At 46.4% G+C, this 14,768-nt stretch overlaps 1 protein-coding gene across 2 annotated transcripts; it reads right to left on the reverse strand.

Moving 5' to 3' along the window:
- Positions 1–542: 542 nt before the first annotated feature.
- LOC116454817 (arylacetamide deacetylase-like 3) lies at positions 543–13,704 on the reverse strand. 2 transcript variants are annotated; one of them, XM_032131823.1, is made up of 5 exons: positions 13,640–13,704; positions 13,426–13,504; positions 12,839–13,055; positions 2,539–2,602; positions 543–2,206 (listed from the first exon to the last, which is right to left on the reverse strand). In XM_032131823.1, the coding sequence occupies exons 2-5, from the start codon at positions 13,444–13,446 to the stop codon at positions 1,432–1,434; spliced, it is 1,077 nt and encodes a 358-aa protein (XP_031987714.1). In that variant the 5' UTR covers positions 13,447–13,504; positions 13,640–13,704; the 3' UTR covers positions 543–1,431. The 2 variants fall into 2 exon arrangements, with proteins under 2 accessions (XP_031987714.1, XP_031987713.1); XM_032131822.1 differs by having other exon boundaries at positions 13,426–13,689.
- Between the last annotated feature and the right edge of the window lie 1,064 nt (positions 13,705–14,768).

Consider the following 14,768-nt stretch of genomic DNA (forward strand, 5'->3'; position numbering starts at 1 on the left):
ATTCACAGGGAAAGGAAATAGGTAAAAATCTAACATTATTAGGTAGCAATGTGGGGGTGGTTTTTTGTTTTGTTTTGTTTTTTGTTTAGTGGTTTTTTTTGTTGTTGTAAAGTCAAATTATAAGTGATGGGGGGAGAGTACCATGTCATTTTAGTTAGAAAACTTTATAAAAAATTAATTTCATACTGTTTTTCTAGTGAGAAGTTGAGTGTTTTTAATAGGGCACATGGTCATCGTAAAATATTCTGAAGTAGAAGGAAATCTTGTTTTAAAAATCTGCAAAAGCCCAGATTTGGAAAATCCACCAGCAAAAAACACCATCCAGCAGTGTTTGTGGACTTTCAGTTTGTATTGTGTTTTCACAGTTACGTGGTCATGTCCACTTGTTTGGTAGGTTAATTACTGAGCACAGCACAGATGTGACCAGGTAGAATTAGCAAGATTGTGGTCTTTGCCTGCCTGAGTTGTGTTGTTCCTTTCACCACAGGGGGTTCAGTTTGGTTTATCCATCAGTAAGTGTTTAGCAAATGTAACTCTCACTCTTAGAAGTATTTGCAGTGCTAGTTTTTATTTTTTGTTGTTGAAAGCATTACAGGATCACCATAGCATTACAGTGATAATATAGATAAAATTGTGCTTCTCTGCCTTCTTTACATGATTTTCAGAACTTTTTCAACACAGCAGAACAGGTAGCCTTGAGCATAAGATAACCTTGAAAGAAAACAAGGGCTACAGAAAAGTCTCACCTCTGCAGTTCTCTAACATCCCCACACTCACCAACGTTCAGGGATTCCAGTTTGAGAGTGAAGTTCCAAAATTAAACATCATTTCTCAGATCCCAAACAAAATCAAACCCATGCTAGTTCCAGTTTAGGATTTCCACTCCAGACAGGAGCCTTCCTTTTGATTTTTCTATTTCTGGAGCTGTGTAGTCTTTGTACAGACTAACCCTAGAAATTAAATTCATGGCTGCAATTTCAGTGTCTGTTGTAAGACTTCATAGAAGCTGAGTTCTCCATCTGATACCATCAGCACCTCCTGTCTGTCTCAAGGGCCAAAGCAGACCTTGGTTGTTGTCTTCAGCATTTCTGGGCTGTTGAAGAATCTTCATGGATATTCTTGTCTCTTGCCTTCAGTGGGTGCCAGCCATGCAAAGATACTGGAATTGCTATAGTTTCAGTGAAACAGGATGTGCTAGATCCTTGCCTTTGCATCTAGTTCTTATTGGTGTGTTTTTACAAGAATATTTTCTAGAATGGTAGCACTTTAAATAATCTTAACATTTGTTTGAGAGTCACTATGAAGCAGAAATCAGAAACCACATAATGCAGTCAAAATCCGAACCATAAATCAAAAATGTTTACATTCCTTGCCAAGTATAAATTCATCAATGATACGGCATGACTTGCATCTTTCTTCTGAAAAATACTTCTATAAACTGTTTATATAATTCACAATACTATCCATTATCTTATTTCCAGATAAAAAGGAAAAAATCCCATAGCCAAAAAAGGCTAAAATTCCATGGAAGCCATTCTCGCTATGATACCAGGTCACTTGAACACCATTGTCCTCTAGTCTCTTCTTGTATAACAGACCATCATCCCTCAACACATCAAACTCACAGGTCACAATGTAGGACTCAGGGAGCTGGCAAATAATGGAATCTTCAGCTAAAAGTGGAGAAAATGTTATTCCTAAAATTTCTTTGACAGCTTCATGGACTTCAGGTTTATATGATGCGGGTTTCGGTGGTATGTAGCCTCTAATCTTAAATTCATCAGGAATAAGGTCAGCACTTACCCAGTTTTTATATTTTTGTCTCATACTCTCAGGAACATGGCAGTTTTGTAAAACATTTTTCCATACTGTGGGTTTTCTGTTAAGGTAACGAAAACAGAAGTAGATAACCATCTTCTGGGACAACAGGGGGACGGAAGCATTCTGCTGGTAGGAGGGCAAATGGAAATCCAGCCCCTGGAGTCCTGGGTAAAGTAGGACCTGAGCACGTACTTTTGGCAGATCTCTGTCATTGAGAAGTATTTGGCAAATAACTGTAGCAAAATTAGCTCCACAGCTGTCACCACTAATGATGATGAGACCAGGATCCACATGATACTCTTCTAAATTCCTCATGAAGTATAAGGTGGCATTGAGACAGTCAAAATATTGCCCTGGGTAGGGGTGTTCAGGAGCCAGACGGTACCTGAAATGTCAAATACTGTGCTTATTGTCAGTGGAGTTATAAACATTCAATTTGTGTTGTTTGCAGTTGCTGTGGTAGTTATATAGAGTTTATTTTCTTTATTTTAAAGATTATATTTGGGTTTAAATAGTGTAGATTGGAAAGCCAAACTAGTGATGCTACAGCTATTTTAGAATACTTTGCCTATAAGCACATTTCTAAATTAAATGAAAGGTTTAAGTGAAAAATAGGTATACAATCTAAAATAGTAAATATTTTCAGCATATTTTTCATAAGAGTTTCAACTGAGAGCTGTATTCCCATAAACACTTCTATGGAAAAATAGCACTTACCCAACAGATACAACCACTGAGTTGCATTTTTTGGCCATATAGCGGCATACTCTTTCAAAGGCTCCTAAAGAGAAAGTTTATCAGAAATGATGATTTGAAAATCAAATATCCTTTTGAAATTAAAATACAGATCCCTGAACATACACTGTGTGGAAGGCCCTGCAACATGAGACCGATAGGGACCTCGTGTTATAGAATGTGGTCTTTACACATTAACACATTTTCTGTTGGTCAGTGGCTCTCAGGGCATCACACAAGCATGTAAGGATGGTGATACCAAGGAAACCCAGAAATCTGTCTGGGTTGGTCTCGCATCTCACCTGGTGGTCAACAAAACGTGTCTAAGGAGAGTGTAAGCTGGGGACAAGCAGGAATTAGGAGCATACAGGAATTTGAGTTCAGGGTGGTCCTTTGAGACAGAAGCTGTCTTTATACCTAATGCCCTTGATTAGTATTTCTTCTGTGAATTAACCAAACCACTTCTTAAGCCCATGATTTTAACCTTAACCATAACAGCTTTGTGCAGGGAGGAGTTCTCTCACTTGCTTACAAAGAGTAATTTCTGGTTCCTCTTTTTGTACCTGGCATTCACTGGTTCCACATGGTGACATTGACTCTGGTACTGTAAGAAATGGTGGATAAATCCTTCCCTGTTTAACTTCTCTTGCTTCTCATGATTTTGTAGTCACTTGGTGTATCTGTCTTTATGCATCTTTTGCAGCCTGAAGAGTCATAGTCCATTCACATATTCTCTGCATAGAGATACTTTTCTTACCTAGGCAGCCTCTCCAAGTATTTCCAGTACTGCTCTATCCTTTTTGAGCAGTGGGAACCAGAACTATAAGCACTACACTATATTTAGATACACCATGGATTTATTACAGTGGCATAAAGAAGTTTCCTGTTTTGTCTTTCCTTTCCTACTAATAGTTGCTAGCATTTTATTTGCTTTTTGACTGCTACTGTGCAGTATGTCAGCATTTTCAGGCAACTTCCTACCATAATGCCAAGACCTCCTTCCTGCAAGATCTTCTTCCTGCTTCTGCTTGGAGTCCATTGCTTCATTTATAACGTCATTTATAACTTCATTTATAATGCTCTGTTCATCTGTTTGACTTCTCTACATGCCATTTCACCTGTCATTTTATTGTCTGATCCTCTGCTGTCATAAAGACATTCTGCAGTTTTTCAGCCATCCATTTATGACCCTCAGCGGACTTAATACCACATCAGCTTGCACCATCTTTTGTGTGTTTGAATAAATTGATTAGCACTGGCCCCAGCACAGATCACCTTATGGGAATCTCACAGGACCTGCCCATAACCCATATTTTTTCTGTTTTTCAATCAGCTTTTATCCAAATGAAAGACCTTCCCTCTTATGTCATGGGTGTGTAGCCTCTTTAAGAGACTCTTCTGGAAATCAAAGTGGGTTTTAGCAACTCAGTCTTCTTTATTCATGTATTTCCTGACTTAAAAAGCTTGAAGTGATCAAACTGGTAAATAGTGGGTTTAGATTAGATATTAGGAAGAAATTCTTCCCTGTGAGCATTGTGGGGCCCTGGCAGGATGACAGGATGTCCAGAGAAGCTGTGGCTGCCCCATCTCTGGAAATGTCCAAGGCCAGGTAGGACAGGGCTTGGAGCAACCTGAGATAGCAGAAGGTGTCCCTGCCCATGGTGGGGACTTGTAATGAGAATGAGACTTAAGGTCCCTTCCCACCCAAACTATTCAGTGTTTCTGGGATTTGTGAAGCATGATAGTCATTTGAGGAATAAGTGATAGTTATCTGCCCACTGATTCTCTTCATTGTAGCATCTGCTAATTTGCTGGTTGCAGACTTCAGCCTTCCTAGGCTGGAGATTCCCCAAGTCCTTCTGAAAGCCTGTCATCATGTTGATTGCTTTCTTGTTATCAAACGCCAAAAGGAATTGAAGCCAAAAGTCAGGTCCCACTCTCTGTGTACAGGTATGGCTGTTACATCAAGCCATGCCATGTAAACAGGGACTCACTGTGCAACTTGTGGTGTGGTTTTTTCTTCCAGTGAGAGGAATTCACCTGTCACTTAGATCACAGAGTGTCATCCCTGGAGTCCTCACAGCCACCCAGACTAGCTGTATGTTGGGGTTTTAGTTTAGTCTTAGGTTTTCCTGTTAAAGGAATTTTCTCCCATATGCATGTTGCTAGGGGACAAATAGCTGTACTTAAGAAAGACAAAAAGGGGAGTGGGGCGGGCCTGGCTACTCCTTTGTCTACACCTGGGTGTGGGGTCAGTTCGCTCTGAGCGTCCGGAGAGAGAAGCTGCAGAGAAAGGAGCTGCTGCTTCTTTCCTTTTGGCCGTTCTTTCTTCCTGCTGGAAGCAACGCCGGGACCCCAAAAGCCGCTTTTCCCTGCCCTGCTGGAGACCGAGCTGTGGCTGCCCTGCCCCGCTGCTGCTTCGAGCTTTCGCTACACTGTAGCCCTGCTCGCCCTGCCTGCCTGGGCCTCCGTGGGGTTCTCCCATCTGGATACATCTCGCCTGCCACCCGGGATTTGCGTCCGTCTCTGCCGTTCCAGCCTGCCATTCCAGCCTGCTGTTCCTGAGAGCCCGGGATCAACTGCCCAGGGGTTTGTGAAGCCTTTGTTCCATCCCTTCCCGGGATCCCAGGGCACCGGTGCCGCGTGTGTCCCGAGCTCGCTCCGGAGCGCCCCCTGCAGCCGCGGGGGAACCATCGCACTTGCCCTGCTCACCGGGAGCCACCAGCGCCCCTGCCGGCTGCGAGCGGAACTGCACCCGAGGGGAAAGGGCCTGACAGCCGAGAAGGCTGGCACTGGGTTTGTGATTGCTGTTACTGCCATAGTTGTTGTTGTTCTGTTTGACTGGTTATATACATATATATATATATATATATATATATAGTAAAGAACTGTTATTCCTATTTCCCACATCTTTGCCTAAAGGCCCTTGATTTCAAAATATAGTAACTTGGAGGGAAAAGGGGTTATATCTGCCACTTCAAGGGGGGCCTCTGCCTTCCTTAGCAGACACCTGTCTTTCAAAACCGAGACAGATCTTGGCGCCCAATGTGGGGCCTGAGGGCATTAAGAGATAGAGGTGAAAAAGGAATAACAGTTCCTCGATAACTTTATTTTGTGTGCTGGATATTGGAACCTTGTTAGGCAGCACTATGTGGTCTAGTTTACCCTGGTTCGGGTGGCATGTGGCCATGGCTATATTCTTCCCCTTTGCAGCTCCTTACTTGAATATGGGTCCTCTGACTAAGGCTACCATTGCTGTTATCCAGCTTGTGTTATGGGTCGAGAAGGTGAGGAATTCATGGGTTTTTAACTTCCTCCGGAATGTGGGCACATGGATAAACAGCTATCACACACTGAGCACATGTTTTTGGGGTTATGTTAACAATGGTACCTTCTGTGAGGAAATGACACCAGGGGAAGTTTTCTCCCAACCCCTCAACCAGTTCTTTGGGCCCACCCCATCAATTTTCGAAGGGTTTAAATTCCCTCTGAATACTAACCATCTGCTGCTGATAGGCCTACTCTATTTAGCATTCAAGGATAAGTTGAGATTGGCTTGGATATCTACCCGGACACCAGCCCCAGAGACTAGAGATCCTGCCCCAGAACCTGACATGGCCCCAGAGAGTAGAGTTCCTACCCCAGAGCTTGATCCTGCCCCAGAGCCTGACACGGCCCCAGACACTAGAGATCCTACCCCAGAGCCAGAGCCTGCCACAGCCCCAGACACTAGAGATCCCGCCCCACAGACTGATACTGCCCAACAGTCCACCTCAGAAATGGACTACCCAAACTGGGTGGGGGTACTGGCAAAAGGGATGCAGGAGATGTGCCAAGAGATGGGTCAGGTGCGCCAGGGGATATGCCAGGAGATGGGTCAGGTGCGCCAGGAGATATGCCAGGAGATGGGCCAGGTGCGCAAGGAGATGTGCCAGGAGATGGGCCAGGTGCGCCAGGAGATATGCCAATTGCTAAGGGAATACACCTCCTCAGCTAGTGAAAAACCCTCTCCCTGCCCCAAAGAGGGTGAGTCCGATGGTGCAGCAGTGGAACCCACAGATGTTACAACCGTCCAGGCTTCAGCTGAACCACAAGGGCAACCACAGCCAGCAGCAGTCGCCCCTGTGCAAAGGAGGAAGTATAAGACCAAATCAGTACGACCAGTTAATGATGATGGGCAACCAGGGCCCTCACAACCAGCAGGAGAGCCAGAGCCAGAAATCATTACTGAGTCCCTGTCGCACGACAGTCTCCGTGCTATGCGAAACGACATTGTGCGAAGGGGGCGTGAGCCTTATACCACCTGGCTGCTTCGGGTTTGGGACCTTATGGGCACAAGTGTGCAACTGGATAGTGGTGAGGCAAGGTATCTGGGATCGTTGACCCAGGACCCAGGTGTGGACCAGATATTTGTGAGGGAGCCAGGGCCTCTCTCTCTCTGGGAGCGGCTCTTAATGAGTGTGAGAGAAAGGTTCATTCACGAAAGAATGCAGGAATATCATCATAGAATGCAGTGGAAGACACTCGAGCAAGGGATCCAACAGCTAAGAGAGGTGGCAATATTAGAGGTACTCTTTGGGAGGGATGGACAGCATGATAATGACCCCGATAAGGTCAGGTGCACAGGACAGATGATGTGGAACCTGGCAAGGCTAGGGCCATCGCAATACACCACCTTCATTGCAACGATTGATGCTGACAATACCCGAGAAACAGTGGGCTCCGTTGCCAACAAGCTCAGGCATTATGACAGCATGATCAATGGCCCGCTGAAAGCTCATGTCTCTGCTGTGGTCCAGGACCTCAAAGAGGAGATGAAGGAGATGAGGAAGGAAATGAGGGAGGAGATGAGGGAGGAGATGAGGGAGGAGATGAGGAGGGTCAGTGTGGCACCAGTGCGAGTCACAGGCCCCCAAGTCAGAGCCCGCCGTCCCCCTGCTAGAGAGAGAGGGTACACCCCATGAGCTGAGCTGTGGTTTTTCCTGTGTGAGCATGGGGAAGACATGAGAAGGTGGGATGGGAAACCCACCTCTGCCCTGGCAGCACGGGTGCGTGAACTCAAGGAGGGAGGCACTAACCGAGGGGGTTCCGCTAAGGTGAAGGTAGCCTCAGCCTCCCGTGACCGAGCTGCCAGGCATTACAGAAGGGAGGATGATATGTCGGATCCCCTTGAAGGTACCTCGAGCATGTACGCCCAGGGAAAGAATGATAACCAGGGCTAGAGGGGCCCTGCCTCTAGCCAGGAAGAGGCACGGGAGAACCGAGTTTTCTGGACAGTGTGGATCCGATGGCCTGGCACATCAGAGCCACAAAAATATGATGCATTGGTTGATACTGGGGCACAGTGTACTTTAATGCCATCGGGACATGTGGGGGCAGAACCTGTATCCATCGCTGGGGTGACTGGGGGATCACAGCAGTTGACCATTTTGGAAGCTGAGGTGAGCCTGACTGGGAAGGAGTGGCAAAAGCATCCAATTGTGACCGGCCCAGAGGCCCCGTGTATTCTGGGCATAGACTTCCTCCGGAATGGCTATTACAAAGACCCAAAAGGACTCAGGTGGGCATTTGGGATTGCTGCTGTGGAGGCAGAGGGCATTAGGCAATTGAACACCCTGCCTGGACTATCTGAGAATCCTTCTGCAGTTGGGCTCCTGAAAGTGGAAGAGCAACGAGTGCCAATTGCCACCTCGACAGTGCACCACCGGCAGTATCGGACAAATCGAGATGCTGTGATCCCCATCCACAAGATGATCTGTGAGCTGGAGAGTCAAGGGGTGGTCAGCAAGACCCACTCACCCTTCAACAGCCCCATCTGGCCTGTGCGCAAGTCTGACGGGGAATGGAGATTGACTGTGGACTATCGTGCCCTGAATGAAGTGACTCCACCGTTGAGCGCTGCCGTGCCAGACATGTTGGAGCTCCAGTACGAGCTGGAGTCCAAAGCAGTGAAGTGGTACGCCACTATTGACATTGCCAATGCATTCTTCTTCATTCCTCTGGCAGCAGAGTGCAGGCCCCAGTTTGCCTTCACCTGGAGGGGCGTGCAGTACACCTGGAACCGACTGCCCCAGGGGTGGAAGCACAGTCCCACCATCTGTCATGGACTGATCCAGACTGCACTAGAAAAGAGTGAGGCTCCAGAACATCTGCAGTACATTGATGACATCATTGTGTGGGGGAACACCGCAACCGAAGTGTTTGAGAAAGGAGAGAGAATAATTCAAATTCTCCTGCAAGCTGGTTTTGCCATCAAGAAGAGCAAGGTCAAGGGACCTGCCCGAGAGATCCAGTTCCTGGGAGTAAAGTGGCAAGATGGACGACGTCAGATTCCCATTGAGGTCATCAATAAGATCACAGCAATGTCTCCGCCGACCAACAAGAAGGAAACACAAGCTTTCCTAGGTGCTATAGGTTTCTGGAGGATGCACATTCCCGAGTACAGCCAGATCGTGAGTCCTCTCTACCTGGTTACCCGCAAGAAGAATGATTTCCACTGGGGCCCAGAACAGCAGCAAGCCTTCGCCCAGATCAAACAGGAAATTGCTCACGCCGTAGCCCTTGGCCCAGTCAGGACAGGACCAGAGGTGAAGAACGTGCTCTACTCTGCAGCCGGGAACAATGGTCTGTCCTGGAGCCTCTGGCAGAAGGTGCCTGGTGAGACTCGGGGCCGACCACTGGGATTCTGGAGCCGAAGCTACAGAGGATCTGAAGCCAACTACACTCCCACAGAGAAGGAAATCCTGGCAGCTTATGAAGGAGTCCAGGCTGCCTCAGAAGTAATCGGCACAGAGGCACAACTCCTCCTGGCACCCCGACTACCGGTGCTGGGGTGGATGTTCAGAGGAAAGGTTCCCTCCACGCATCACGCCACCGACGCTACTTGGAGCAAATGGATTGCCCTCATCACGCAGCGCGCCCGAATTGGAAACCCAAGTCGCCCTGGGATCTTGGAAATAATTACGAACTGGCCAGAAGGTGAGACTTTTGGGTTATCTTCTGAAGAAGAAGAGGAGCGGGTGACACGTGCCGAAGAAGCCCCACCATATAATGAGCTACCAGAGAGTGAAAGACAATATGCCCTCTTCACTGATGGTTCCTGCCGAATTGTAGGCGCTAGGTGGAAATGGAAAGCTGCTGTATGGAGCCCCACACGACAAGTTGCACAGGCTACTGAAGGAGAAGGTGGATCGAGCCAATTTGCTGAGCTCAAAGCTGTCCAATTAGCTCTGGACATAGCTGAAAGAGAGAAGTGGCCAAAGCTCTACCTCTACACTGATTCATGGATGGTAGCCAATGCTCTGTGGGGTTGGCTGGAAAGGTGGAATAAGGCAAACTGGCAGCGCAGAGGAAAACCAATCTGGGCTGCTGAAGAGTGGAAAGACATTGCCACTCGGGTAGAGAAGCTACCCGTGAAGGTCCGTCATGTAGATGCTCACATCCCCAAGAGCCGGGCTAATGAAGAACATCGTAACAACAAACAGGTAGATCAGGCTGCGAAAATAGAGGTGTCCCAGATAGACTTGGATTGGCAACATAAAGGAGAGGTGTTCCTAGTTTGGTGGGCCCATGATGCCTCAGGTCATCAGGGCAGAGATGCCACCTATAAGTGGGCACGAGACCGAGGGGTGGATCTAACCATGGACAGTATCTCCCAGGTTATCCATGATTGTGAGACGTGCGCTGCGATCAAGCAGGCCAAGCGGGTGAAGCCTCTGTGGTATGGTGGGCGATGGTCCAAATATAAGTATGGGGAGGCCTGGCAGATTGATTACATCACACTGCCTCAAACCCGCCAAGGCAAGCGCTATGTGCTCACAATGGTAGAAGCCACCACTGGGTGGCTGGAGACCTACCCTGTGCCTCATGCTACTGCCTGGAACACCATCCTGGGCCTGGAAAAGCAAGTCCTTTGGAGGCATGGCACCCCTGAGAGAATCGAGTCTGACAATGGGACTCATTTCAAGAACAGCCTTATAAACACCTGGGCTAGAGAACATGGCATTGAGTGGGTGTACCACATCCCTTACCATGCACCAGCAGCTGGGAAGGTTGAGCGGTGTAATGGACTGCTTAAAACCACCTTGAAGGCACTGGGTGGGGGGACTTTCAAAAACTGGGAGATGCATTTAGCAAGAGCCACCTGGTTAGTTAACACTCGAGGCTCCACCAGCCGAGCAGGCCCTGCCCAATCAGAACCCCTACAAACAACAGATGGAGATAAGGTTCCAGTGGTGCACATGAGAGGTATGCTTGGAAAAACTGTTTGGGTAAAGTCTGCCTTGAGCAAAGACAAACCCATCCGTGGGGTTGTTTTTGCTCAGGGACCAGGTTGCACCTGGTGGGTGATGCAAAAGGATGGAGAGACCCGATGCTTACCTCAAGGGGACCTTGTTCTAGGGTGAACTACCCATGGCTCTGTACTTGTATCAGTATCAGCATGTATATTTGTATATAATTTGGGTAATGCATAGATTTATATGGTTAAAAAAGTTAAGTTTCATGTAACATGTTAGTATGGGAAAAAATTCGGGGTGGATAATGTTGGGGTTTTAGTTTAGTCTTAGGTTTTCCTGTTAAAGGAATTTTTTCCCATATGCATGTTGCTAGGGGACAAATAGCTGTACTTAAGAAAGACAAAAAGGGGAGTGGGGCGGGCCTGGCTACTCCTTTGTCTACACCTGGGTGTGGGGGCAGTTCGCTCCGAGCGTCCGGAGAGAGAAGCTGCAGAGAAAGGAGCTGCTGCTTCTTTCCTTTTGGCCGTTCTTTCTTCCTGCTGGAAGCAACGCCGGGACCCCAAAAGCCGCTTTCCCTGCCCTGCTGGAGACCGAGCTGTGGCTGCCCTGCCCCGCTGCTGCTTCGAGCTTTCGCTACGCTGTAGCCCTGCTCGCCCTGCCTGCCTGGGCTTCCGTGGGGTTCTCCCATCTGGATACATCTCGCCTGCCACCCGGGATTTGCATTCGCCCCTGCCGTTCCAGCCTGCCATTCCAGCCTGCTGTTCCTGAGAGCCCGGGATCAACTGCCCAGGGGTTTGTGAAGCCTTTGTTCCATCCCTTCCCGGGATCCCAGGGCACCGGTGCCGCGTGTGTCCCGAGCTCGCTCCGGAGCGCCCCCTGCAGCCGCGGGGGAACCATCGCACCTGCCCTGCTCACCGGGAGCCGCCAGCGCCCCTGCCGGCTGCGAGCGGAACTGCACCCGAGGGGAAAGGGCCTGACAGCCGAGAAGGCTGGCACTGGGTTTGTGATTGCTGTTACTGCCATAGTTGTTGTTGTTCTGTTTGACTGGTTATATACATATATATATATATATATATAGTAAAGAACTGTTATTCCTATTTCCCACATCTTTGCCTAAAGGCCCTTGATTTCAAAATATAATAACTTGGAGGGAAAAGGGGTTATATCTGCCACTTCAAGGGGGGCCTCTGCCTTCCTTAGCAGACACCTGTCTTTCAAAACCGAGACACTGTAGATGTGAGCCTGACACTGCACCCAGACTCCCGTGCTCTGAGTACAGCAGAGTAAGTTATTTGTGCCCCAGTGCAGAGGGGAACCTGTGGCACAGGATCCTGCATGGTTCCTGCATGGGGCTGAAGGATGCCAGGAAACTGAAGTCTGCCCAGTATAGTGCAAACCTACACTTTGAAACAGTAAAGGATTCAAACCCCTCAAACTGCCCTGCCTGACCCCTGGAATGAAGTCCGTATTTCCATGTTAGGGGCCTTGGCTTGCAGAGAAGGCACTCGGAGCTTCGGCTGCTCAGAAGGAGATCCAGAGCAGTCAGGAGGCAGAGTTCCCAGTTGCTGAGACAAGGGTTGTCTCCCTTTCTGAAAAAGAAATCAAGTATCCTGTTCCATGTCATCACAAGAATCAAACTTCCCCAAATTGCTCCTTCGTTATTTGTATTTTCCTTCATTTGGATTCCTTGAATGGGAATTTATTTACAGATTTTTTTTTTTTAATGTATTCTTTAAATTCTTCCTGGGACCCATATTATATCTTTCATGTAAGATAGAGTAGTCTTAGTAGAGCAGAGTCCCTCACTGAGAGCTGAGAGCAGGGTGAGGGATTTCTGGATCACAGGTCTCTAGCCCAAAGGAAGCAGAGATGTGACTCCCTTTAACACAAGATTATTCATTCCACAAATACTTTCTAGTTAGCGCTGCGATTGCCAAGACTGGTGACACTGGGAAGGCAGGGCAGACATTGACTGACACATGCCTGAAGGCAAAAATGTAAAGACTTGGATTTGACTTGAAAAATAAAACTTGCCCATTGCTTACTAATGCTCCCAAATGTGCCGGCACCTCCGTGAAAATACAGAATTCCTCTTCTTTTGCCAGTAGGTGGGCTTTTGGGTTGATAAATCCTCAATGGTACCTCATATACTGTGAGATCTTTGATAAGCAGTTTGTAATCTCTCCATGGGGGTATCCCATCGAGTGCTACTCGCAGTATGGTTAAATCATTGCAGATCCCCAGCTTCTCCAAAATCTTTCCCTGTTGAAAAGAAAGAATTTGGAAGAAGAGGAGTAATGTTGGCTTGTTCCTGAACAGACAGCATTATTCTATGTACATGCAGTTCACTATGTACAGGATACATCTAGATATTTGTTTTAAATTCTCAAGTGAAACAGTTTCCCAGCATAAAGTGGCTGCAGTTTGAAGAATCTAAAGAAGCTTTTAAGATTAGTCATATCAATTTTATGTTAATTTAACCTGTTTTGCGTTCATATATATCAATGCTTACAGGTTTCAGGAGTGTGAATTGCTTTGTTCTTTTTTTTATTCCCTTAAGCCATTATCCGCCAGCTCCCAAATATCCTACCCAAGGAAAAGTAAAATCCCCAGGTTAAGAAATTTAACTTACTGTGACCATGGTTGTAATCATCAAAGAGTGGAAAAAACGAAGCTTTAGAGGTTGCTCAATTCCAGGTGGCAGTTCTGAGTTGAAAAAACCGTATAATACAACCCCCAAAAACAATGCTGGTATTAAAACAGGAGAAATAAAAAACATTCCTATAATTGCTAAAGTCGTAAAAACACATGCCATTTCACTTCAGTGGGAGTGAATGCTATAATACCAGTGCTGTGTTAAGCGTTGTTTTCAAGTGCATCTGAGGAGTCTTCACGGGAGAATGAGTGCTCAGTTCATATGCAGAAATTAAATGTTTATTAATGTTGCAATGCAATGTAATGCAATTTTCTCCACCCTTCTTTTGACAATGACATTATTGGCAACACATCTTTATGCTTTCTTGGTACCCTTTACAAAAGGTGGGATTCAAAGTATATAGAATTGATTGATACTATGAACTCTTTGCTAACAAGGAGAAATTATTATTCAGAGGGGGCCTGATTTGTAGATGGTCTTTTTGGTTTGTAGTGGATTCATTTTGGATGGACATTCCTGTTGCAGTGTTAAATTTTAGTGACATGGAGCTACTTGCATTTGTCATCAAGGTATATATACACTTCTCTGAGAAGAAAAATACTCAAATCAAAATACTCTTGTTTGTAGGAGAATGCACTAACATATTCATGCTTTAATTTTGCTTTAAATAAGAGCATATTTACTCAGTGTTTAAAATTAGTGCAAGCCTTAATGTACATGAAGGTCTCTCCAGACACATGGGGGTGTGTTTGTAGATTCAAGCCACTGTTGTTTCTGCTGAAAGCTTTTTACTGATTAACCCTCAGTGTTTCATATTCACTGTTATTCTTGTTTGCAGTTCAATGTAGAGGCATTATGAATACATGTGTATTGGTGAAGGATGGTAACAGTTGGTGGCAGTTGTTTGGTGAAGCTATTTTTCTGGTTTGTGTTCTTCTTACTTAGAATTATGTTTTCTACACGATTTAAAATTTACAGGTCCCAAACCTTTTTTGTGCCTTGGCTTTTAAAGTGGAATTCCCATCTGAAAACTGAATTAGTCCTTAGTTTCATTAGCATATTATTTAAATCAAAGCAACACTCACAGCTGATTTGCACAACATTGGCTTGAGAAGGTAAGAATATGTGGGATGAAGCAATGTTGTAAATTTATGCCAAGGTTTATGAAATAGGGAGGTCATCAGAGCCTTTTCTGTGCTGAGATTGGCTGATTTGGAGCCTTTCCGTTCCACAGGGCACAGATTAAGGATATAGGTAGTTAAAATTTTAGACTGTAGAGTATTGAAGCCAAACCCAGATGCCCGTGGCCAGTGCTCAGC

The sequence above is a fragment of the Corvus moneduloides genome, chromosome 22 (genome assembly GCF_009650955.1).
Source record: "Corvus moneduloides isolate bCorMon1 chromosome 22, bCorMon1.pri, whole genome shotgun sequence".
Classification (NCBI taxonomy): Eukaryota; Metazoa; Chordata; class Aves; order Passeriformes; family Corvidae; genus Corvus; species Corvus moneduloides.